Source organism: Diuraphis noxia, unplaced genomic scaffold (genome assembly GCF_037042655.1).
Source record: "Diuraphis noxia isolate RWA-SAM2 unplaced genomic scaffold, SU_Dnox_SAM2 contig0002, whole genome shotgun sequence".
NCBI lineage: Eukaryota > Metazoa > Arthropoda > Insecta > Hemiptera > Aphididae > Diuraphis > Diuraphis noxia.
Window position 1 is genome coordinate 61,183,335 of NW_028301712.1, and position 27,971 is coordinate 61,211,305.

Below are 27,971 nucleotides of genomic sequence, written 5' to 3' on the forward strand. Positions count from 1 at the left end.
TATAAGTAATCAAGTAGTAAATGTATTTATTACCAATAAACGATGTTTATTTAAAATAACACGGTATGAAAAAACACAAAAACATTTTTTTTTTTTTTTTTTGAGTATCTATAGTTATACTTAATTACTAATTTATCACAACAATATGAATATATCGCATAAAGTTGCTCATAAACCAGATCAATGGTGACATATTTATTAGGTATATTATTATGCATATCACTGTAAAAACCATATCAATTTTAATAATGAATAATGACAAATAGTTTTGACCACAACTACTCAAAAAAAAAAAAAACATTGCGGTTATCTAAAATGTTGATAAATATGTATCATACGAATATAATATGCGATATATCACCTTAGTCTATGAGCATCTATTTATACGTACAATGGTATAGTCTTTAAAAAAATGTTCAAACTAAATGAAGAAAACGAACAATATTTTTTTACTCGAAAAAAATACGAATAATCATAATTTTATATACTAATTTACTCACTCTCGTGGACATTATAATATGATATAAATTACCTTAATATTTCATCAAACAATAAATTAACAGTATTTATTTGTCTATTGTATAAATGTTTAGACAATTTGTTTAACGTATAAAGAATTGAAAATCACGTATCAAAACTATATATTTATATTGCACTCGTTTTTTGGTAATCTAAAGTAAATATAATATAATATTGGTAATCAGTGAAAATGTTAAATCATTAAAATAGTAAACAAATATAATAAAAACTTAAAACGCCAAATGACAAATATTTATATAAATGGTTCACTACATTGATAAGCTAGGTAAAAACCAGAGTACATAGATTAATTATTGTTTTTTACATAGGTACTACATATACGAGTATCTGTACACATAATATATAATTTGTAGGTAAACATATCAAAAATACCTAGTTCATTTCTACCTAGTTATTATGTACATTACCATTTATATTTTAATATTGCACTATTTAATAATATGTTACACGAACATAAAAAAAATGATGATAAAAATAATGAAAATAATAATAATAATAATAATTATAATAATAATAATAATAATAATAATAATAATAATAATAATAATAATAATAATAATAATAATAATAATAATTATAATAATAATAATAGGTACCTAATATTACGTATAGATATTCATATATATAAATAGTTTTGATGTTTCGTTCTATAGGCAGTATATCGCGTATAGAATTATATTAAAATTATTATACAATTACAAAAAAAAAAAATTCTCTGCAAAATCAAACCTGATGATATTATTAATCGTAGTATATTTTTATTAATTAAAAAATTTCGAAAGTAATAAAATAAAAAATCAATTATCTACTTCAATTTAAATGTATTTTCAATGTTTAATAAACAACAGAAAATAATTTCGTAGCAAAATGAAAAAAAATTATAAATTAAAGAAACATAAATTAATAATATAATTGCCTTCATATAAGATCTATAAACTATAAGATCTATCAATCAATGAATCACCACAAACCAGTAAATATGAAAGTAAGTTGATAAAATTTTTTTTTTTAAATTACCGAGTTCATATATATGCTATATTATAGTATGCATAAAAACATTTAATAATCTCTATGATTGTAGATTTTTAGTCAGAAACTAGAAAATAGTTTCTAATTAATGATAGTATACACTATACAAAATTTTTAATACGAATAGAATGTAGAGTTTATATATGTGTATATATTATGTATACATTATTTGAAATCCAATAAATATTTATTACTTTTATTTCTTATTTAAATATTATTTTTAAATTAATAACATTACACAAATTATAGTAAATACTTGGATAATATTTGGCTCGGAAAACAGTAGGTATACTATAATAAAATTTAAATCGTGTGAACATCTTGGTGTAATATTTTAATCGAGTGTGTATGATATTATACACACATCATTTCATTCTTTCACTTAAATAACGAGAGATAATTTTAAACTCCACAACATGGCTAAACAATATTTAGTTAATACGAAAGATAAAAATGGCAGGATTTCAGTCACTGTTTAGAAAAAAAAGCACAAAAAGAATTTTTAAACTGAACTTCGATATAAAATATAATATAATGTTATCTAGGTATATCGACAAAAATACGACAATGGCACATGAGTTTTATTAATTATTTTTACCTACAATTTAGGGAGATAATTTTATTAACTTAATAATTGTTCTTAATAAAATAAAATAATTAGAATTAATATTTTGATTTTGGCACATTTTATTAGCATGCGAAAATCACGCTCATTACATATTCACCTACCTATATCTGCTTGATTACACATTATACACTGTGAACATATTCGTAAACAATTTATTAGTATTACAATAGGGTATTGTAAAAGTATATATTGAAAAAGAAAATTCCCTATGGTATCAATTGATTATTGCTATATCTGATATCATGTTCATTGGTTTGTAAAATATTCGTCATAGTTTTTTATCTATATACATTGGAGTCGTTTCTGTTGATGGACGGACGCTATGACTACGGACGGACAAAATCCACTCTACGCAATTATTTTTTACCGGGCCTGAACGTTGCAGATAATAATTTGTGGAAAACAATGTAATATTATGATAAAAGTACAGTCGTAATAATGTTTACTCTCTTAACGTCGTTTACAGAGAAAACCGTATTAGAAACTTCGTGGCACGATTATAAATTATTAATAAGTAATAAATAATAATAATAATACAATTAATTAATACTCTATATTGTAAGTAATATACCTAAAACCGCTACCTATAAGTAATCAAGTCACACGACACGAGTTGCATTTGTTCAGGAAGTACAACAGTTCACGGGTTGCAGCGCAATTGTGCAAGTTTTTCGCGTGGTATCTTTACCCCGTTCGCGATAGGTCGTGAATTATTGAACTCTTACACCCATCATGTTATATACACTTACTATACAAAGTAAAAAGTAGCTATCGCCAATTATGATGAATTAATGACGACTCGGACAGTTTACAAGACCCTCCCCACGCCCACCCCCTAAGCGAATTATTATATTTATATATATTATCGCCGTCACTGCACGTTTCTGAAGAACATGCTGAGCTTCCACACGGCCATGGGCTTTTTGAACACCGTCACGGAACCGTCGTGTTCCATGCCACCCAAAAGGTACACCGCGTATTCTTTGACTTGATGGTGCTCGACGACTGCGCCGCCTCCACCGCCGCCGCCTCGACTCATCGCCGACACACGTCCAGCGCTCGCGGCCCTCGCTGATTTCGTCGACGACCGAACGTCCGAACTCGAGTTGAACGCCGTCGACGAGTTGAGCGCCAGAGTCTTGGGCGGCGCCGGACGGTTCATTTCGCGCATTTCGAACGCGTTATCGCTGTCCTCCAGCAAGCTATCCGGCGGGCTGTTGAGCTTGACGTAATCACCTGCATATTATAAAGACAAGACGTCGAAAAAAACATACTTTAGTCCATATTTTATTAATTTGATATATAAACAAATGTGCAAGTGCAAAAGGGGTGCCCTAAACTCGTATGATTACGTAGAAGTTCAATCAAAATCCATATGCACCCGGCTACAGTGCTACACTACCTATACCTATAGAATATATAAGACGAAGACGTATATATCATTAGGTATCTACAGGTATAAAAACATTGAATTAAAAAAAATGATATATTAAATTCGTTTTAATGTTCTCTCATAATTCCGAATTGTTATGAACCCTGAACAGAGAATTTATTTAAGAAAAATTAGTGTGAATAAAATATTTTCTAAATTAAATTAAAATATAAATTATTATGAAACTACGTGCAACAGTAACAGTAGTTAGACTAGCAAACTTTCAGTCTGCAGAGTAAAACTAGTTTAAAATGAATGCAATCATGAAACTTCTGTAAGTATAATGCATATAAATATATAATGCATACAGTTTATGGTGGGTCAAATTGAAAAAAAAATATTAAATTAAATAATAACATTGGTTCGTAACGAAAAAGCACGAACTATGATTTTAATATAAATTATCGTTATGTTATATAGCTGTGAATTCAAGTATTTTTTTATATGCGTATATACTATATATATTTAATATTTTACAAACAAGAAATTTCATTATTAATATATTTTAATAAGAATTTGTTAGGGTTATACAATTAAAATCGGCGGACATACCCGCTGGATAACATTAAAAGTGGTTACGCCACTGTATTTTATTGTCGCTTAGGGACTAATAACCGCACTAAAAATAGCTAAAATACATGACATACATGTTGCTATACTTGCTATAGAGGATTTTCAGCTGACGCTTAATACATTTTATTTATAAAACATAAACCTAAATATAATATTGTATGTTAACAAAAAAAAATAATATGACAATAACGATTCGGATGTAAGTGTTGGATAGAAATAAAAATAACATGAAAGTATGGTCGTATAGCAGTTTTTAAAGAACGAGTGTAGAAAGATCTAATTTATTTTTTTAAACTTTTTTGGATGCAAACTTTGGTGATAAAAACATTAGCCAACCCCTCGAAAATTTTAATGGGTTTTTACCAATGGCAGATTATGACAGCACATTTGATGTTGCCGCCCGCGGGGACAACTTATATAATATTTACTAACGGGAAAGAGACGAGCTGGTGTTATTATTCATCATGGATATATATATACATTACACATACATAATATGCCGGGTCAGTGGCATAGCCAAGGGGCACACAGCCTTTGCCAAAATTTCAGGAAAATTTTAAAACGCTTTCAGTGTTCTGTAAACGTATTACCAATGAGTATCATACAACGATGTTACGAATAAGCGACATTATTGTGTATTAAAATTGTTATTCATAGTAAAAGTCTAAAATGTAATATACCCACAAGCTACCAAACTCATGGGGGATCTTGTTTGAGTCTTTCCTATATAGAAAAAATTATCAGCCCTCCTCCTAAATCAAAATTCTTAACTTAAAGAACTAAAAACATTTGTTGGCCTTCTATCAGCCCAAAAGTATTCGTATAGGGCTCAATTAAATATTACCGATTATTATATTATGTATAATTTACAGTTTACACACACCACAGTACATATAGATATACCAACCTTTGGATATGGCGTTCTGTATGTCGGACACCATGTAGTTTGGGTTGGAAAAGCACATGGGCCCGTCGCCGCTGTTTGGCGACTGGTGTACAGTCTCGATGCTGACGTAACCGGAAGTGATGTCTCCTGGTTCCTCTGGCGTGCTGTACGGGTTACCGAATCGAGCGGACGCAGAACTAGTCATCGGGTAGCTGCGTCGGTTGAGCGTTTTGTTGAGCGTCGACGACCCGGACGACATTGGCCCGTTGGGGTGGAACCGCATGTGTACGGACCCGAAATCATGATCGAACTCGACGCGCGGGCTTGGCGCCTCCTCGCCCTCCAGATATACGAGCTTGGTGGCCTCGACCGGGGTCAGGGCCACGCCGAAATTGGGCACGGACATGGGGTCTCGGGGCATCCTGCACGGCGGGAACGACGATTTGTAGCCGGGCGGAGACGCGTTCGACACCACCGGCGATATCAGCGACCGGGCGATAACATTCGCCGACTGCGACTTGACCATGTTTTGCTGTTGTTGCTGCACGTGTGAAGCGTCGGCAGACAACACGCTGTCCGTGCTGCTCAGAACGCTGTAGGTCTTGTTGTGTGCCAGCCGGTACAGGTTGAGTTGCGACAATTTCGATATCTCTTTTAGGATGTTCACGTTCGAGCCACCCAAAGACGACGTCCGAGACTCGGATCGGCATTGGTGATGCCACTGATGCGAGTGGCCGCCGTGATCACCGTTGCCGCTTTGCTGTTGCCTGTCCGCAGATCGGCCGCTCCTGGATCGCCGGGAGACGATGGGTGACTGCACGCCGTTCTCGCGGTTGCTTTTGGTCGTCGAAATCGACGTTGTTTCCGATACCGTCAGTGTCACAGCTTCACAGATCGGTGGAGGCTGCGGGTAGGTGGTGTGCACTTTTTCCCAAGTCTCGGTAGCTGTAAGCAGAATATAGAAATGTTCGTAAGGGCGAGGATGCGTACTATTTGCTATGTATACAAATTTAATATGGATAAGAGAGTTATTTTTTTATTTTTTTTTTTTTTTTGTGATCAGCACATATTATTCATGTAATAGGCCTCCTTTTTGGCTTGCCAAGTATTAAAAAGAAAACACCAGTATGTGTTTTAGATTTCATGGATATTGAGTAAGTGTTTGTATTTTTACTTTCGAAATACATTTTTTTTATGATCCAACGTTTGAGAGTATACGGAACAACTAACCTAACCCACCAAATACCAAGTGAAAATTGATAACAGTAATATTAATTATATATATATATATATATTTTTTTTTTAAATACATTTATTTTAATTTGTACAATCTGTAACAGAAATTTTCAATAAGCACAATGGAGGGTTGTATAGTAGGACGTGGTTGGCTTGGTTGAAGAAGCTATTCAGTAATAGTACTTCATGGCGCGAGATAGTTGTGATTAGTGGGCTATAGTTAACAAGTCCACTTAATAGATCACGACACCACCTACGTTTTAAACGTCGGCCAGGGTCGCCCTGGATTGTTTGTGAAGAGAGGTTTTTAATGAGGGGGTTTCATATTTATTGTATATAATTTATACATTTTACAATATTGTTGTTTATAGTATTTTTATCCATATACGTGTATATATAAGTTGTGTAGGTGTAGAACCACAGTTCCTACAGTATGCTATATATAGGAGCTACTTATACTGTTTACTTTGTGGTATCATAATAAGCCGTAACGAGTACAGATGACAAGATGAAACAGTAGCTGCTGTTCTATACACAAAACACAACCGTAGTTTGTAAATTTGTAATATTTAAAACCTCGAGTTACGAAATAATATTCTTAATCGTTAAACATCAACATAACAATAATTCATATGAACCGATGAAACTATATAATTTCCTTCGAAATATTAAAAAGAAAAAGTTTAAGAATCTAAGATCCTCACTTACATAATTTATAATATAAGTTGTATAGTATTACCTATAGGTACTTATATAATATAAAATATGTATAATTCTGTTGTAACTGATTTAAAGATCTCTGATAACTAATTTTACTGGTTTATTTTATAAGATTTGTTATAAAATTGATTTTGTCTTGTTAAATTTAATTATATAATAAAATATAGAAAAATATAAGAAGTATATGGCCAGTCAACGTGTTGGTACCAATAACTAAGAAACTAAAATTAAGACCCTAATTACTCATATATAATACATTTTAAATTTAGGTTATATTTTTCTTTTTAATCTGACTATTTGTACATTTTTTTATTTTACGATAGGTACATAATACATTATTAATAATTCAACACAGAATAAAAATATGTGTCAGCTAAGTTGACACATATAGGTATAATTAGGATACTTATTCACTAGTTAGTTGTTGTCATATTTGATATCATGTCATTTTAACAGAATAAACATAAAAAGTAATTTAAAACTGTCTTAATTTTTTCATATTCATTACCTACAAGTGATTTAATCCTAAATACAACACTTAGTATATTATATGAATTATTACCAAAATAAAACTTCCACAAATCATTACTAATCTGCCCTCCTTTTTTTCCACCAAAAATAATCATAGAACCCATAACTTTGGAAGCACTGTGGCCATGCAATAAACCTGGATTTACTTTAGTCTTCAATACACTCCATTTTTTCTTTACTGAAACAAATAGTAATTTTATTAATATGTAGTTCACATTATGAGAATTTTGATGAAATAATATATTTTTCTAATAAACTAAACATATTGCGTTAATTTATAATTATGAAAATAGGCAAAGTTTTAGTATTATAGGACTTTTATGATGAACAACAAAGAATAAGAATAATATAATAAATGTTAGTATTTCATCTCACTATAGAAATTAATAAATTAAAATAAATCAAAATCACCATTTGAATCTAATTAAATAACTGACAATATTTTATTACAATTTAATAATATAGCCTATATATAAATACTGACCAAAATCAAATTTCCACAAATCTGATCGTTCATGTAAATCGGTCATTCCCCCATACACCCACATAACATCGTCATGTATAATTGCTGAATGTTTGTGTCTCGCTGGAGGTAATACTCTTCCTTGAGAAAGTAAATGCCACGAATCAGTATCTAAAATAAAAATAATTTTAGTTATTTTCTGAAGTGAATTTAAAAAAAAAAATGAAAATAAAAAATATAACTATAGCAGCTTGAGAAAATAAATATTTATAACTTATATATTTTTAAATTACCGAAGTGGTAAGCCCACATTTCATTCGTGGATCCTTTTAGGTCCCTATATCCTCCATAAATAATCATTGAATTTCTGTAGACTAATGCCGTATGACCTCTTCTGCCTTTTGGTACATTTGAACCGGATTTTCCTTTGACTTTTTTCCATTGATTATCCTATAACATTAAAAGAAACTATTTTCAATAACGTGTTTGAATTATAGTATACTATTTACATTGCTAAACAGTAAACCTATATACTATTGTTTTCAAAACCCATTAACTACCGACGTTACAGTGTTGGTTAATACATAATATTTGCTGCGGTTTAATGTTCTGAAAGAGTCGATGTAAATACCATCGTTTCCCTCGTCCGCATTATAACGCCAACCAGTATAATAATAACGTTCCCCTCAATGCGCATGCAGCAGTTGCATCGACATTACGAGGGTGCGTTTATTAATAAATACCATTTCATTTTATAGCGCTCAAAATTTAAGCACCTCAAAATGCAAAGTTTGTAATTTATAATAATATAGGTATAACGTATAAAACGCATTTAAAGCAGCACGTTTTTAAAATTGATCCATTAAAATTAAATGAACTCAAACTCAACAGCTGATGTTTAGTTTTCGCACATATTACAAAAAAAGCAAAATTTTATATAATTAAACATTTTTATCAATATGATTTATTATTTTTTTTTAAATTACTTTAAGATATATATTCCTCTCTAAAGTTTATTGAAAATTATTTATATAATTACAATTTTTAGCTATAGAATTATATAGAATATTTTAGATTCTGAACGAAGTGATGAATGTATTGATTTTACAATGATGTGTTTTTTTTTTTTTTTTGTGTCAGTTTACAGCATAACTGGTCGAAATAATGCTTCGTAAATACTTGAAATTTTCACCAAATGTTAATGTTAGTGATTTCTATATTTCTATATAGTTCAAAAATTCTCGACTTTTTTTGAGTTATTTGACCACTGAAATTTTCGATTTTTTTGAGAATTTTTTTTTGAAGTATCGGTAAAAAAATGTTGGACGACCAAAATAATAAATTGAAAATTTAATACACGGTTCCTTATGAGTTGTTCTTATTGTATCTAAAAAAAATTAAAAATCGTAAGTCACAATTTTTTTTAATAAGCGTTTACAGTTCAAAATTTTACGAAATCTGTCAAAAACGCGAAAATTTGCAAGTAATTTTGAAGTTGAAAAATCATAAAATTTTTTCGTTTAAACTAAGGATTAAAAATACAAAACTAAGTTTTCCATAAGTTTTCCTTCAAGTAGCTATAGAGAAAACTCGAAGCATTATTATAGGAAAAATTTTAAGTGCGTTTGAATTTTAAATTTTTACGAAATAGCGTAACGATAACGATTTATCCTCAAATGATTTTAAACATTCGTTATTATTCAAAAAGTATAAGTCGTAGATACTATTTTATCAGTTATTTGAATTGTCATTTTATTTACATGATTTAATTTTCAAAATATTTTGACTTTTTTTGAGATATTTATAGACGACTGAAATTTTCAATTTGTCTGAAAATTTTTTTTTGAAGTGTCGATAAAAATTTTTTGGCCCAATCAAAATACTTGAAAACTTAATACAAAGTTCCTCATAAGTTATTCTTATAGTGATTAAAAAATTATAAGAATACATACGCACAATTTTTTTTGATTAGGATTTGAAGTTCAAATATTGACTTAATACGTAAAAATTACGGCAATTTTAAAATTATCTTAGATCGAAATTCATGAAAGTATTTCTTTTTAATTCTAAGATTTGAAAATTTTATACAAGGCTCCTAAAATATTTTTACAATAGCATTTGAAAAATAAAATAAATATATAGTCACAAATTTTTTTTATAAGCTTTTACAGTTCAAATATTGACTTAATACGTAAAAATTACAGCAATTTTCAAATTATCTTAGATCGAAATTCATAAAAGTTTTTATTTTTAATTCTAAGATATGAGAATTTAATACAAGGCTCATAATATAGTTTTGCAATAGCAGTTGAAAAATAAAAGAAATATATAGCCACATTTTTTTTTAGATGCATTCAAATTTTAATTTTGACAACATACGTAAAAATCACGAAAATTCGTAAATTATTTTATTCTAGAAATTCATAAAAAATTTTCCTTTAAAACCTAAAATTTTAAAATTTAATACAAGGCTCCCAAAATATTTTTACAATAGCAGTTGAAAAATCAAGAAATGTATAGTCCCATTTTTTTTTTTATAAGCATTTAAAGTTCAAATTTTGTCCAAATACGTAAAAATTACGAAAATTCGCAAATAATTATAAGCTAGAAATTCATAAAAAATTTTCTTTTTAAATCTAAGCTTTGAAAATTTAATACAAGATTCCTTACAAATTTTTCAATCTTTATCACAAAAAAAATGTCCACCGGAAATTCAAATTAAATTTTTATTAGCATTTGAATTTCAAATATTGACAAAAATTCGTCAAAACCATGAATATTTGCAAATTATTTTGTAGTTCAAAATTCATAATATAGTTTGTATTTATATCTAAGGTTATAAAATTTAACACCAAGTTTTCCATAAGTTTTGCTTCAAATAGCTATAGAGAAAATTTGAAGCGTCATTATAGGAAAAATGTTTTGAGCGTTTGAGTTTTAAATTTTTATGAAATCGCGTAATGATAACGATTTATCCTCAAACCAGGTACATGTATATCTATGATAATATAAAGTATTATGAATTATGATAACTACACTAATTGATTAACCATGCCATATGCAAAATGCGTCTTAATTGAAAAATAAAATATTTGTTTCAAAATAGAATATATGACAATATTTAAATAGAATGACAAATCATCTCCGTTCAGAATCGTTTTTCGTATAGGTACAATGATACCTATCATTGCATTCAAATTTAATCCCATCCATCACAGTAACCTACAGTACAGCAGAGCGACATCCACGACTTACCCGCTTTTTTATATTTTTAAATCAGAAGTCAGTGCGTATATTTAAACAAATTTACTAATTGTATTACGATACAAAATATATTAAACAAGTGAGAAAATGGTGGTGAAAAATATTTATTGCTATAGATTTATAAGCTAAAATTTAAGATAATATAACTATAATTTGTTTTAGTGTCTTTTTTTTCTTGTCAGAGTTTCACAAGACATTAAATAAATGATGTAAATTAAAATACTGCTAGAAAATCTATAAAGTAATATTTATTATTTTAAAACATTGTTTAGCTTTGTATATTCATAATAATGACTTTCATAACTTTAAAAGCATATAATTGCAATGCTTCAGAATTCTAATTAAATTCAGTAGGCATAATCTAATTATTTAAAATCAATTTTTTTATTTTGTACATCGCATTATCTTTTAATTTAATACATTATTTTTAACAATAAAGATTAATAAAATTAGTGTTGTAAAATTAAATATCTTTTATTATTTAGACCACTTAGTATAAAATCGATTTAAATTAATGCTTACATGATATATGTATAATTACTTATGCACCAATATATTATACTATGAAAATGTTCCAAAGTGTCTGATTATCATTATTTTGTTGATGGATTGATAATTCAAAACTATATATAAATTTAAATAAGTAGAAACATTTTATAAACCTACTAAATCGATTTGAATTAATATAATATTGATCATTTTCTATCTGTATTCTCATAATACTAATGTATTTTACAAATCATATTATTATACAATCCTACCCTGAACAAGGATTAACATAATAATATCCATAAATTGTAACACAGGCGTCAAAGAAGGGTAACTTAATCCCGAGGCAATAATGTTGAGTTATCCCGATACAAGAAGAATACTGATTCTAACGGATTTTAAAAGTACATGACAAACAAACTCTACCACCCCCATCGATTCGACTTTGTAAAATCTAGTGTAATACGGGATACGGTGGATATTTGTTGGCGTCGAAGGAGGAGACATAATTCTCGATTCGTTAGTTATGGCCTGCGGGGGCGCACACGCCAGTTGCAGCTGCCACAACGCGCAATCCATCAAAAACAAATGAAAAAAAAAGTAGATAAATAAGAAAACAACAGCTAGTGTACGTGCTTCGAAGTCCGAATAACCGCCCACCACACTTGTAAGAAATTGGATTATTTCGATTGCGCGTCTTGGCACTTTTCACGGCAAATGATCAACTTTTCCTTACATATATAGGTACGCAACTGCAGCATGACTACGGTTTACACGAGATTTTGATGCGAAGCCAAAGTACGCGCGACGGTCGTGAGCTTTTATCGGGTGTAGGTAGGCAGTATATGTACGCACAAGTCGAATAAAACAGTCACCCCTCGTAAACACATATAGTGCTATACATGTCGTATATATCCCTTTGGGGATAAAAATGAATTGTGCCACCCGTCTTCTCTGTTTCTCTCTCCAAACGAATCGCCCTTCTGCAGGAAGGCGAGTAGCTACGTGGGAACTGCAGGAACCCCTCGTCGTCTTTCACCCGCAGCGTCAAATTAAAAGGACTGTCGGCGAACTAGCGTGACACTCGTGGTTTTTGCTAGCAAAACACGGAACGTTGCACTGCGCTTAAGCGCAATTAACGAGTTCCAAGGTGCGTTATAATTTCCAGACAGACGTAGAGTGAATGTAAAAAACGAATAAATATTCAAGTATTATAAAAAAATATTTAAAAAAAATATACATACTATATCACTTTACATAGTATAGGAGAAAAACTGCAGATTATAGACTTCAAATGAGAAAAATACACCAGATATTCAAATCGTATTATGCCCTAAGATAGTTTACTAAATAATTCTAACCATATATGAAATTTAAAATTTATAAAACTACAACGAAATTTTTCCAACCATACTTCATAGTTAAATAATACTTATTACATAGATGGTGGAATTATTTTTTCTAAACTAAATCATCTTTTAATACTCAGTTTTTTTTGTACGTGTATACATTGAAATATTTAAACTTATTTTACTATAATATATTATTTTTATTTCTATTCCTCATTTTTTACAAATTCAGTTTCAGCAATTCCAATTATAGTACAATATATTAACATGTTATTTTAATTCTAAGTTAGGTAAACTACAATAATAGTACTTAATTATTAAAAAAATTGAACCCTTAACATAAAATTTAACTAAAATTTTCAATTTTTGTTATATTTGACAATTGATATTAAAAATTTACTAATTTATAAGTTATTTTGATTTTAATTTGTTCTTTACGTATTCATTTTTCATTACGACTTGTAAGTATAAGTTTTAATAAAAAATTTCGTTTGATAAATCACACATATTTTATGCATACCTATTATAGTAATTAAAATTGAGCGTTTTAAATGAAAATGGGTGATCTAATTGGAAAATTTAATGACCAAATACTTTCCTAATTCCAAATTCCAAATTCTCACTTTAAATTACCAACATCTTTTAAATGTATTTCTATATATTGAAATTAAACCTCAAATCAATATTCGAGAACATTTTGTATTTTATTATCAATACATAATTTTTTTTTCCTAATAAATACGATACTAACTTAATGATATTCCATAACCACAAAGGCCAAAAAACTATAATATATATATAACAAACAAAAAGTAATTGAAATAAAAGAATAAACAAAGGACCATCGTTTTTAGAAACATTTTAGAATTTAAATAAATAAAATTTAATATTTTTTGTTGTGTTGTATTCTTTTAAGGACAGAGTTCAAAACATTCAAAAATGTCTATGAAAAATATACCCAGAATAATTTTATAAATATTTTAGTAGATCTAAGACAATACCCTAAATCAAAGTTGAAATTCATGCTTTCATGACTATATAAGCAGTGTTGGGTAGGTATTACTACTTATCCTATTCAACAAACGTCTAGGCTTAGTGGAAGGATTCGGTGTTCTGAAACCGTCATATATAAATAAATAATGCCTCTCCAAGATGATTCAAAACTGTTAGAATTTCTTATTTCTTGTGGCTTTTTTAACAATTTCATACTGATATACATATATCAGTATATAGCAAATAAAGTTATATTATACGTAATACTATATTACGTAAACGAGTAGTGTACAGGGTTTAACTACTTATTGTATTATCATTAGTTATAAGAGTGTAAACCATACGATTATTTATAATAATATTATGCAGTGAGTATTTTTGAAGAAATAAGTTCAAATAAAAGAGTTTGAAAGTTTTTTAAGACCATGGTAAAATTTAGACTGTTAGTCAAATATTTTATATTAAACTTATTTTTCAATTACCTAATAAATTTACTGTAAAATTGTAGATTATAAAATACAAAAAAAAAATACACATGCGTGATTTTCAAGCTGCAGGCCCATTGGGTTACTATGAATTTCTGACAGGGCTTAACGGAATTTGTATCCAATTTATACGGTTTACCTTTTTTTTTTTAATAATAAATAAAGTATTGAATTTTTACAAAGGTGGGCTCCAATTAATTATTACTAGCCTTTAAGGTAAGACAATATCGACGGAGTATTCAGAGATACTGAGGTTTTAATGTTATAAAAATGTAACTGTGTAAATGTATGTTCACTAACAATATTAGTAATGTTTTTATAATAATGTTTGTTCACTATTCTCATAAATACATACTTTAATATATAAAACCAGAAGAAATTAAGATTTAAACATTATAGTTACATGAAATTTAACATTCAATACAATTTTATTCGAAATGATTCATTAAATTAAATTACTGTTTTTTGAATCAAAATATATTATATTTAAAAAATAATGGTTACACTTAATACTTTTCTATTAATTGACAAGTCAATTCACGTTATCCATGCAAAAATATTACAAAACATAATGTTTAAAATATATGAAAAAATATTTTAAATTATCTATGTTGACGATAATAATCTTGAACTAATTCGAAAAAAAAACAATTTTAGAGCACGCTTTTTTTGAACTGGAGTTTAACGTTCGACAGCTTTACGTTAAGTATCATGACCAAAAGTCATAAAAACAACTACCAACATCCATTCCATAATCTATGTATCCAATATGAACTCCATTTTTAAAACCCTTGAAAACAGTATACATTATTATAGTACTAAATATTTCAAAAGTATACCTACATAAAAAGTTTCGATTTTTAACGAATTGTGTTTATTTTTCTAAGTAATATAAAAAAAATGTATGTCCATTACACAGATGAATTGTCTATGATATGAAATAAAATTATTAACCTTAAAGTTTAAAATTTTAAAACAATTATACTTATTATATAATAAGTAATTTGGAATGACTGTCAAATTCGAAATCTTAAACAAAATTGTTATTCACAGAGTGCTGCTGTAAAGGCGAATCGATTATATTTAGTCCTATCAGAAGAAACTATACTTCTATTTCCCCCCGATAAAATGTTGTCAAGTACAATTTTTATTGCTTTGAGTCTTTTAGCCAAAGGAGGAAGTGAAAAAAGTCAACTTTGGATGAATAGAGGGGGTGAAATGGTAGAAATATACAACTAAAATCAAATAATGCCCTGCAGCTGCAGTGCCGTTCAACAACAAGCTTTTGTGATGGACTTTGGTAGGAAAATATATTCAGATTATTGTTACAATTGCATCACATTTGTATGCAAAAAAAAAAAAAAAATGTTGAAGTATTTCATAATTTTAATCCATTAATCATTTTAGTAATAACAGCTAAGAAAACTGTAAATATTATAGTGTTGTGATTTATAATGTATATCTAATACCTAGCTATCTATAAATTCGAATTTTTTATTAATAAAAAATGAAAAAAATTCAAAAATCATAGTGATTCTATCATTTTTTACATTACAAATAAATGTTTATTTCTAAAACTAAATAAAGATAACTGATTATTATAGTTAACTACCCAGTCTTTAGGATATAAACAGCTTAAAAAAATGTATATACCAACATATAAATTTATTATTTTAATAATTTTAATTGTTATAGTATGAGGAAAAAACTTCAAGATAGGTATATAATAATATCTTTAATATAAATATTAAAATATGTATATAATAATATACATAATAATATCGTTACTTCATACAGTTAACCTCCCCAAACGGACACCATCCAATTACGGATATTTTCTTGGCAACCAACTACAAAAATTCTACGATCTGAGCTCACTGAATAGTATAGACACATCCGAATAATAGACAAAATTTCAGCAACCTAGAGTGACTGGTATTTGAGGTTTCACTGAATATATATGAGTATTTGTTGAATAATATATCAACATTTTATTACATTTTTAAATAACCATTAAAATATTATTACACAATAAACTTAATGAATATAACTTACATTCATAATTTTAACAGATTAATTAACATCTTAGAAATCTATTACCCACCACAAATTAATGCATTAAATTAATTAACATTTTTTATTTTTAATACCTCAATTTTTAACTTTTATGAGTGTTCAATAATCTATTGTTGAATAGTAGTAATATAGGTATATAAGTTATAAGTAAATTATTGTATATTTACCACGCATTTTAAGAATTAATTACAGCATATTAATTACAAATACAGACTACCAATTAAAACCGAATAAAGTGTATAAAACCCATACACAAACAAAATATCTACTATAGATGGTAATTAAACTATTAAGTACGATAGTTAAATGCGTATAATTTCAGCTATGTAAACAAACGCAAATTAATTAGAGGAAGTATTTTACTCTTTAAAAAAAGTTAAGTAAACTTAAAAAGACATTAAACCAAATGAGTCCCATGAATGTAGGCTTATGTTTGACCAACATACATCTGTGTCAACTATTATTTAGTATAAAAATGTTAAAACTTTGCATTACCAATTACATTCGTAAGTAACCATTCTACAGTTACATCTATAATTACTAAACTAAAAGTATTAAAAACAATCATGAATCGTTTAACTTTCTTCGCCGTTGCACTCTCGTTAGTCTTTACCATCGCCAATGCACAAAGCGAGTTAGACACCGACATTTCGGAAGAGCCTACTACAGTCACCGATAACATCAATGAGAATTTAACTAAATTGGATTTAACTAACAAAGAATTCGAAGCACGGGAAGATGAAATGGCCACCGAAATGGCCTATATGATAACGTTCATTACAAAGTCCTTAGCAGATATTTCAAAAATTACAGAAAACATGAAAAGTATGAGCAACAAATCGAATATCGATGAAGCTTCTATGAAAAATCTTGTTAATCATCTAGTAAGTTTTAAAGAAGACGACAACACGATGGAAGATCAAATTAAACGTGTATTGGAATATAGACAGCAATTCAAATCAGCAATTCTAAAATATTTAAAGAATATGCCAATTGACACTGAAGATGCAAAATTAATGGAAAAAGAACTACGTAATCAGATGAAAAAACGATTGCCTAATATCCCAATTTCGGAGAACATAATGGATCTTCCTGCAAGTATGCAAAATATGCTACCAAATTAAATTCAAAATTATTTAATTTATTTTGTAATTGTACTTTAAAGTTTATTTCCGGTATTATTAATTATGTCGCTCACTTGTTTTGGTCATATTTAAATAAAATATAAAATAGTTTTAACCAATACAATTTTTTTATTTATTTATCAAAAAATAACAATAACGCCTTCACTATAAATTACTAATTGTGGAAATTGTTCGTGCTTAATGATTATGATTATTACTACAACTCGTATTTTACGCACCCAGTGCCAATGTAATTTTATCTATAAAAATACAATTTATGGGAATAATCAACGGCCTTAGAATCAACCAAATTAGATATTTTTTTTGTTTTTAACTAATAGAGGATAATGTTCTATAAAGAGCATTAAACTCCATTTTTCAATACTTGAATCTCGAACTTTATAGAGTGTTTTCATAAATAATACAATTTTAAGTTGTATTTTACAAATTATGAAATAAAATAAAAAATCGATACTTGATCCGGCCAATATTAAGTTTTCTTCTATTAAATGAAAAAAAGTTATAAAAATCGAAAAATTCTTTAAGGCAGAACATAATTCATGTGAAGTAATTTTTTGGATACACTGCTTTAACTGCACTGAATAGGGAGTAAATTAGTGGAAGAGTATTATAATTAAAATGGCAATCTAAGTAGGTACCTATGAAATATAATTTTTAAATTTAATAAATTCGCTGAAAATTTGAAACACCAGCACCGGACCATTTAAAACAATTATTGTATATTGAAATATTATGATTAATTTGAAAAATAATCATTACACAGTTAAGAGTTTAATTAGTATGCTAATTTGTTTTTATTTTTAAATATCTACTCAACTAGATATAATTAATTAAATTAACCAACCATCGACGGGCGTATTCATTAACATTTGTAAATATAATTTTTAAATTTAATAAATTCGCTGAAAATTTGAAACACCAGCACCGGACCATTTAAAACAATTATTGTATATTGAAATATTATGATTAATTTGAAAAATAATCATTACACAGTTAAGAGTTTAATTAGTATGCTAATTTGTTTTTATTTTTAAATATCTACTCAACTAGATATAATTAATTAAATTAACCAACCATCGACGGGCGTATTCATTAACATTTGTTTAAGTAGATAGGTATTTAGATTTTTTTGAAAAGATTAATTCATTTACGCCTTACGCCATTAAGTATAATAATATATTTGATAAAATAGGTTTAACCTTTTACTGGCATAATTTATTTATTTGATTTAGGAATTCTATTTATTTTTTTATATTTATTATCGACTTAAAACTCAGAAGCTTAAGTAATTATTTATTTAATCAGAAAATCAACTGTTCAAAATGTATGTGTAGCAATAAACAATCTATCAATGTCAGTGAATACAACGACATGCAGTTTCAAGGTTTCAAAATCACTTCACTTAGAAACGATCTAAGGTTTTTGAAATAAAATCAATCACTTTCTTATTTAAGACGATTAGATTGTCATTTGTATTCGACTGGTGATCTCAATTTATTTTCTTATCGTAAAGCAAAACAATATTGTAAGCTTTAATATAAAATTAAAGTAACATATTTATAATAAGATTTATATTACCTATAATATAGACAGTACATATAAATAATATGTGTTTATACCTACTATATACAGCTATATGTTGATATATTATTACATATACGTACTTCATCTTTTAAGGGTTTTTCATTTCATATAATATGCATTACCTTAATACTGTAAGACCATAGTGGAGACTCAGAGGCAGACGAAAACCCCACTTCTCCGCCAAAAACGTATACCTTGTCTTGATAAACGACTGCTGTATGTTCTTGCAAATTTTGCAATGAATCTCCTGTCGGGTGTAACTGTTCCCAGGTGTTATTTGCTGGAATTCAGAAAACAAACGATGAACATTGTGAATAATATAAGCATTATAAGCTATAATATTATAATTGTTTTTTATTCATTATACTATACTAGTATCTTTGTTTGCAAGGTTAAGCAACCATAATTGTTTTTATAAGTAATGTGTTGAGTATATGGCTGTATTAGTGTATAGTAAACATTAATAAACGATGACAGTAGAGGAGTAATATTGTTCACACAAAGCCTCCTCTGCTGTCAGTTTTAACAGGAAAAAAAAAGAAAAAAAATCTATAATATTATACAATACATTAGGTACATTAATCGTTATGGACTACCCATGTGAACTATACTAAAATTTATATTATTTACTTGAAATATTAGTTAGGTACTTAATACATTTCGTTGAAATCTAAATAATAATTTAGGTACTGTTATAATTTAAGTATTTACTATTTAATATCAAAAATCATTAATTGTATACAAATAAAACAGATAAACTAAAAAAATAAACTATACCTATAGGGCTATAGATTATAATTTGTTCGATGTTTTTCAAATGCAATTAGGTAAAATGAATAAGTATAATTATTCGTCTCATTAAAACACAATTTTCTTATATTATAACATTTAACAAAATATTAAATTGGAATATCTTAACTATAAACAAAAGAAAAAAACGATGATAACTTTTCAATTGCTATTTTATTTTCAGACAAATATGAGATATAACATACACTATATTATGTGCTATAATTCAAAAACACTTACACTCAAATTTTATATCCTGAGTAAAAGTTTTATTATATAAAGTGTATTACGCTCAAAACTATTATAATTGACAATTTTAACCACAATAGTTTTGTAAAAACCGTTCAATTTAATTTGTTTTAGCATTATGTATTTATGTTATACATTTTATTTCCACTATGATAATAATAGTTGATGCAAAATAAATGCCATTGCAAAAATATATTAATATAATAATTGTCGAAAAATTCAGTTAAATATATCCACGTACATAAATGTAACCAAAATAAGTTACATAATAATATTTGTTTTGAAAAAATAAATTCTTACTTTTTTAATAAAATAAAATAAAATTATATGTAGGTGCTATAATTAAAAAAAAAAAAATACGAACCCTCTTTAATTCCAACAAATTAATCACGAAAGCAATTGTAATTCGATTGTTGTACGTAACATCAAAATGAAATTAGAGTCAATTTGTATTCAGACTACGTGTTATACTTACACAGGGCGTATCTCCATATGTCTTTCAAGGGCCAATTGCCATTTCGACCGCCGACCACATAAAAGTGGTTTCCGTGAACAGCAGCACTATGCTTGGATCTTGATGGTGGAACGCTATTGTCGCTTGTAAACGTTACCGGAGTCCACATATTACTAAGAAAAATAAAGAATTCAAATGATTTGACAAAAAATTATAGCATAAAATAAAATACCAAATTTATATTAAATAGATAGGTACAAATATATTTAACTTTTATCCGTATTAACGAATAAGTATGATAGATTTTATTAATCCACACCGCAGAAAACCAAGAAATTATGCATTTTCAAAAATAGCATGCAGATAATTTATTACTATAAATAAATAGTAAATAATAAATACTTATTATTTTTCATTTTTTTTCAAATATGGCCTTTATAATAATACTGTAAAATTAATAAACCATTTTAAAGTATTTCTTGTAATTAATTGTAAAAGTTTTAGAAGTAATATTATTTAAACAAGCCTTACAGGGTATTATAACATATTTCTAAAAGTCCGTGAACTCAGTGGTATACATAACATTAATAATTATCATGAAAACCACGATTTAAATTTGGATTCATTGATTCTATTATCTGCCATCTTAAATCATATCTCTAGCTAACAGAATTTCTTTGTTATAAAACATTATCATCGTTTTCTAACCTATGATTATTATTAAATTATTTAAATTAAATATTATTATCTATAAATAATCCATTGACATTCTGTGATAAAAAAAACCTTGGTAGTTAATGGCTTGTTTTTGTCTTAAGTGGATTAAAAGCACTGATATTTTTTTTTGTCTGAAACACGCAATAAAAGAATATAGAATTTAATATTATTTTATTTTATATCCATCGATTGTTCTAAAGAAGCGATAACAATTATAAAAATATATTTTTATTTGTCGTACGTCTATATGCTTGAGTTTCTCTGTCCCACAATTTCCATTTTATCCCCCTATATCATTAAAAAATTAGAATTAAATTAGAAATTAAAAAATATCATATTATTTTTGACGAAAAAAAATAAAATTTAAAAAATTTAAAAAAATAGAATTTACGAAAAATGTATGTCTTAAGCAAGGACTTTCCATCCTTTTCTTTCAGTGTTTGACAAGTGGTAAAGAATTAGTTTTTAATGTTTTTATCATAATATAACTAAGAAGTCAAGGATTAATGTTATCAACATGAATACAATATGCCATATGTTTTCATTCTATCACATTTATTTATCTATCACTCATAAATATCCCTATTTACCCTCCGTATAAGCTTTAGATCTGCCCCTGCGTGAACCAAACCCATTTAATGTTTAGATACCTTAATTTACATATTATATAAGGTCTGAAAATTAATTATACTACTATATTAATTATTAAATAATATTATATGACATTATGACATAATAATAATTTATATCGTAGTTTCATAAATTATTTTCATTAGGTATGAACTCCGGAATGAACGTAAGGGCCCCTGATTCAAATCGAGCATTGTGCTCTACCAAATCTTTTAATCAAACTCTTCACGCGTATCTCATTAAACTTATTTTCATAATTTGAAGCTATTATACAAATATAACTATTATAAAATATATTCAATCAGTTATTAATGATTATTTACAATCTAAATAGTATAGTAAATAGTACCAACTAATTATTACTATACCCAAACACAATCTACCTGCGTTATAGATTGAATAATGTGGGGTAAACAAAATTGAATAAAGCGGGACTACAAGCCTATTATGATATATTGATATCTATAATTTGTGTTATGGTTGATAAACACGCGATTTCAACCACTAATTGAAATACCTTAAACAAAATATCGTCATTGAAAATTATTTCTACCTGTTGTAATAATTATGCAGTAACAAAAAACAATATAGGTTTACTTATAATTATTGGTGTATTAATTACTGATATATTATATAGGTAAATAACAAGTTAATATACACTTATTAAAATAATGTGAATTTAAAAAAAACAATACAAATTAATAATTAAAGCTATCTACCTACAAGGTACCTGGATATATTTTTATAAGACCTATAATAATTTTAAACTCATTTTTAGATACCGCACTAAAAACTCGATCATTTGCTTTTACTCTGCAACCTAAAATCTGAATGCTTTTAAGTGAGTTGAACTTTTCAGTTTTCGATAACGTTTAAATTTTTAAACATTAAACAATAAAATAGCTGATAAATTCGCATTTTTTCAATTAAACCATACACTAACACCACTATAGTCGGCATAATTTTATTTCATCTAATGTATATAATTCATTTAAATCGAACAATTTTCATCCAGTTAATCGAAATCTAGGATAAATTTAACTACAAGTACAAGAAATAAATGTATATATACAGTATATTAGTATATATACATTTATTTCTATTACTATACTATTTCTATTTTCTATACCTATATAGTATATAATATACTATATAGGTATCATCAATAAATACTAAATTGTATAGTATTTTGTTTTTAAACACTCAAAATATCATATTTATATTATTTTTAATATGTATTTTAGTTAAAAAACATATTTTATAATCATAATAGGTAGATAAATATAATATAATATGTACTTTTAAAATATTTATCTATTTAAAAAATCTCTAAATATCATACCTCATAAATCGATATTGAGTTTTAAAATCATATCTTTTTTCATACAACAGGTTATTTAAAACTATTCAATGGTTCATATAATATTATGCAATAATAAATGAACTATTCAATGGTTCATATAATATTATGCAATAATAAATGTATAACCTATGTCCAATCACTATGTATAAATACTGGTAAAGTAAATATTAATTAATATCGCAAGTTATGTATTACAACGTCGTGCGTAGTTTTTCTCTACATCTCATTTCGACAACATATTCGTATTAAGCTTTTATCTAATATCAAAAATCGCGATGTCGTTATATAGTATAGAGTATAGAGTATATAGTGTATAACATCTTCCCAGGGACGAAGTAACACGAATTCCCTAAGGGACGTTCTCTCGACAACGATGATGGACAGAATGATTCCCCCCGGAACGATGCGTGCATGTGCGTGAAAGAATTTTTATCCGTTTCTCTTACCCAAAGTACGTTTTTATTTTTTATCTTCTAACGACAAACCCGTACATAAGAATCCTCGAGTTTAGTACGATACAAGGGATGGAAATCGTGACCACGCGCTGTGGTTGCCAAGGAGGGTCGTTTTCGTTATAGCTATAGGGTAGGTTGGTGATTCTTCAATAATTCAAAGTTCCAAAACGAGGGATCTTTACCGACCAACAGCACATAAATTGCCATAAACCTCAGCCGGTAGACACTAGTGTTTCAACACTATACGCTCGGCCATAAGTCTCAACACACGAGAGCTTTCACTGAAATTAGCTACCGTCCATGATGGGAAAAAAACCACCCACACCATCAAAACTAAAGCTGTCCGCGTGAACTGACATCGTCACCACAGCGTTTTATATTGCTACATAAGAGTTGTATAAGTATACAAGTCACGTAAACCAATTTTTTCAGCCTCGGTACGCATATTACGTGTATATGTACGCTGTCGTGAATCGTTGAAGATTAACGACTCTCTTGGGAAAATATAGAAATGGAATAACCAGCCGATTTTAAGGTTTTATAAATTGTTAAAAATAATTGCAAATAGCCTATAATATAAAGTTAGTTTTGACTTTCTATTGTTCGCTGTATTTGTCTTTACAAGCTCTCAAATAATACCACACAATCTCTCGGGACTTAAAACTTAGGTCGTTTAAGAGATAACATTAAGCCATTAGCCCCCATATAATATTTTTTTCCTCAAATAATTCATTATAAACTCATGAAGGAATGGTATTTTAATGTTATTAAACTGTAATTATTATCATAGATAAAATAGATTTGTTGCATAATAATATTTATGGTGTAATTTTTGAGCTATAACAGTTGTACACTGAAAGCTAAAAAAAAATAAAATTTCAAAACTATCTATAGTGTATCTAACTATTTTTCACACAGTATAAATTACATTGATTTTGATAGTCAATAAATATCTAAGAAAAAGATTACAATTTCGTTGCATAAAACATTTTTTTCGTTTAGTATTCAATGATTGACAATATTAAATTTTACATGAATGTTATGTAGTAAATGATGGCGATGATGCCGAATTAACTAAATGACAAAATTCAACGAAAATCCACCGACAAGTACACATTCCCATTGAATTGCCAAGTACCCTATATATGTAAATTTCTAACAGAACGCTATATTGTTTTTTCTATTTTTTTTTTTTTTTTAATATAATAATATCAAAATTGTTAAAAGAAATAACAGACAGTTTTACAAATCTACATAGATATAGGCCACACGAATGCATAAAACAGCCATATAATCCACATTTGTATACAGATATATACACTGCAACTATGTTAAGCCGTTTACACTCCATGAACTTGTCACAAGCAAAAATTCCAAAAGGACATATTTCTCCCTAGAATTTATATTCTCGGAAAACTCGATTTCATTTGTAGAAAAAACCTTAAGCCTCGTGAATAAATAAATCATGAAATATGAAGTATTTCAGCTTTAAATATTAAAACCAAACCGATTAAAAGCTTATAACGCACTAGTATATATTATTTTTAATGTCTAAAAATATTAATAAGTAGGTATTCATTTAAGTCTAAGTATAACTGAATTCCGGAACATAAATTAAAGTAGATTTGCAATTTTATAATGGGATTCGGATACCTAACATAATTTCCGTAACGACTTAAGAAAATTATACACCGACATTAAACTCCCAAGTGGCACTATAATTTTTGGAAGTACATAATGCTTTTTCAATTTAAGCCAATTACCCACCCACGTGACCCACGCAGTAAAAAGTAATATGGGAAATTAGTATTGTAATTTGTAACATAAAGTTAAGTCCATTTAATAAATTTAATGACGTTCAAATAAATAACTAATTAGGTGATATTGAGTCAAATACACAATTATAGGAAGGATAAGATTTCTTTAACTATTTTATAAATAATCTAATTTTCAACAATTTTGTTCATTAAATATTATAATGTACTAATGTATAAGAACGTCAAACAAAAATACAAATTGAAAAAATGTTTATGAGTATAAGTTAATTCTGCATAATATGCCAACTTCAATTATATAATATATTACATATTCTTTAATTAAGTTTTTTATTGAATTATTTCAAAGATTTATATTAATTGTTTTGCCGTTATTTTATTATATTTTCAACCTAATTTCGTTCATAATCGTTTTGTTTTATCGTATGGTCTTTATAAAATATGATTTAGCAATAACTTCATTGTCAACACTACATGACCAAACACTAATATTTAAAACTAAATTCGTGACAAATCGTAAGATTTTTTGAATCCAAAACGCAGTTGTAAATAAGTATCCATTATGCCATTATCTGAGTCATTATTAACGCATTCCGCAAGTATTGAATTATCATTTATAGAATATAATATAATATTATTAAATCCACAGTAATTGTTTAGGATTTTGTAATTTTTTTTTAGATTTTGTATTGTATATATTCAGCTTGGATCGAAATTTGTTTCATAATGTTTAGATTCAAATACCAAAATTTAAAATTGCATATATTTACATATTTTAGATTTTTTCTAGTTTATATCACTTATTTTATGATTTTCGATACAAAATACAAAAAAAAAGTAATTAACTAAAACTGAATCCAAGTTAGTAAATCTATATTTTATAAAGATTATATAAAATTATTATTTTCTGTAATTCTGCATTTATATTTCATAATCATACATAGTTTAACCGATAATCTCATCGACTGAAACAATCATATATTATTATTTTTAGTCTGAGGTTAAATGATTAAATTCGAAATTTATATATTATATGCACCTGTGGTCTGTGATTGTGGATAATCAATAGTTATATATTGTTTTATACAAACGTCCTAACTCTAATACCAATCTATAAAGTATACCTAAATTGTTTCATACCACATTAAATCTAATTCGAATCGAAAGTGTATCTTCATAATAAATTGAAACTCAGCTATATAAAATACAATTGGAAAACTAAACTAAATAAAATTCTAATTAACCACCTTCACAGCGGCGTTTATGATACCTACCTACCTATCGGCTAAACAGCAACTTCCGGTACGATCTCTAATATTATCCGGCACAGGAGTTATAACAATAATACAATATTATTATGTATACAGCCTTCGGAGATTTTTTTTTTTATCTGACGACGATTTCACCGCCGCCTAGTCTGCAGTGATGGTGGTGATGCAGCGCGCGGTCGTATCGGCGGGCTGCGATGATGGTCATCTGCAGCGTCACGATCGTCACAACCCTGTGTGTCGCGAATACGAGTGCAAGTGCAAGCGGCGCGTCTCCGTTACGATCTGCTCACTCGGTGAGTTAGCGATCGAGCTAATTACAACGTGTCGATGTGATAGTAATAACAATGATACGATCGCTGCAGCGATACCGCGGGGACCGGGGCGCCTGAGTGTACTGCTGTGATCGTCGCGCGCGGATGGCGCGAAACGCTCGACGGGACGACAGTGATAAGGCGCGCGCCGCCGCGGGATGTGCAGCGCACGCGCCCCGCCGATGCTTTGCGTGTGCGGTCCGCGCTCGCGTCGCGTCGCATCCCTCGTCGCCGTCGTCGCCGTCGTGAATGGGGTGCGCGTTATTGATTACTCTAATAATCCACCGCCGCTCGCCGTTAACGGTCGTCCGCTGGTAGGTAGTGGTTGGTGGGGGGGGGGGGGGGGGCGCGAAGCACAGACTCGACAATATTACTCTTTGTGTGCAACGTCGCGCGTGGGCGGGTTAGGGTGCGTACACACTGTAATATATTATTACGGTATACGGTGTGGTTATATCGTTTTTTTTTTTCGTTTTTCACATTCCCCCCCCCCCCCGCCGCCGCCGACGACCATCAAACAAACATCGCTCGACA

The 27,971-nt window shown here is 28.4% G+C and overlaps 2 protein-coding genes across 3 annotated transcripts; one reads left to right on the plus strand and one right to left on the minus strand.

The window, feature by feature from the left end:
• On the minus strand, positions 1-27,546 carry LOC107163935 (uncharacterized). 2 transcript variants are annotated; one of them, XM_015511578.2, is made up of 8 exons: positions 27,134-27,546; positions 20,937-21,088; positions 19,546-19,703; positions 8,332-8,488; positions 8,060-8,209; positions 7,607-7,753; positions 5,110-6,033; positions 1-3,433 (listed from the first exon to the last, which is right to left on the minus strand). In XM_015511578.2, the coding sequence occupies exons 2-8, from the start codon at positions 21,082-21,084 to the stop codon at positions 3,069-3,071; spliced, it is 2,049 nt and encodes a 682-aa protein (XP_015367064.2). In that variant the 5' UTR covers positions 21,085-21,088; positions 27,134-27,546; the 3' UTR covers positions 1-3,068. The 2 variants fall into 2 exon arrangements, with proteins under 2 accessions (XP_015367064.2, XP_015367063.2); XM_015511577.2 differs by having other exon boundaries at positions 27,130-27,546.
• LOC107163936 (uncharacterized) lies at positions 17,179-17,942 on the plus strand. Its single transcript, XM_015511581.2, has one exon. The coding sequence runs from the start codon at positions 17,261-17,263 to the stop codon at positions 17,816-17,818; it is 558 nt and encodes a 185-aa protein (XP_015367067.1). The 5' UTR covers positions 17,179-17,260; the 3' UTR covers positions 17,819-17,942.
• Positions 27,547-27,971: the final 425 nt, after the last annotated feature.

Excerpts from the sequence above, each read along its gene's own strand:
- LOC107163936 (XM_015511581.2), top strand. The coding sequence starts at position 17,261 with ATGAATCGTTTAACTTTCTTCGCCGTTGCACTCTCGTTAGTCTTTACC.
- LOC107163935 (XM_015511578.2), bottom strand. The coding sequence starts at position 21,084 with ATGTGGACTCCGGTAACGTTTACAAGCGACAATAGCGTTCCACCATCA. Across the intron at positions 8,210-8,331 it reads AATGTGGGCTTACCACTTCG|ATACTGATTCGTGGCATTTA; the intron begins GTAATTTAAAAA and ends TTTTTATTTTAG. Across the intron at positions 3,434-5,109 it reads ACAGAACGCCATATCCAAAG|GTGATTACGTCAAGCTCAAC; the intron begins GTTGGTATATCT and ends TATAATATGCAG.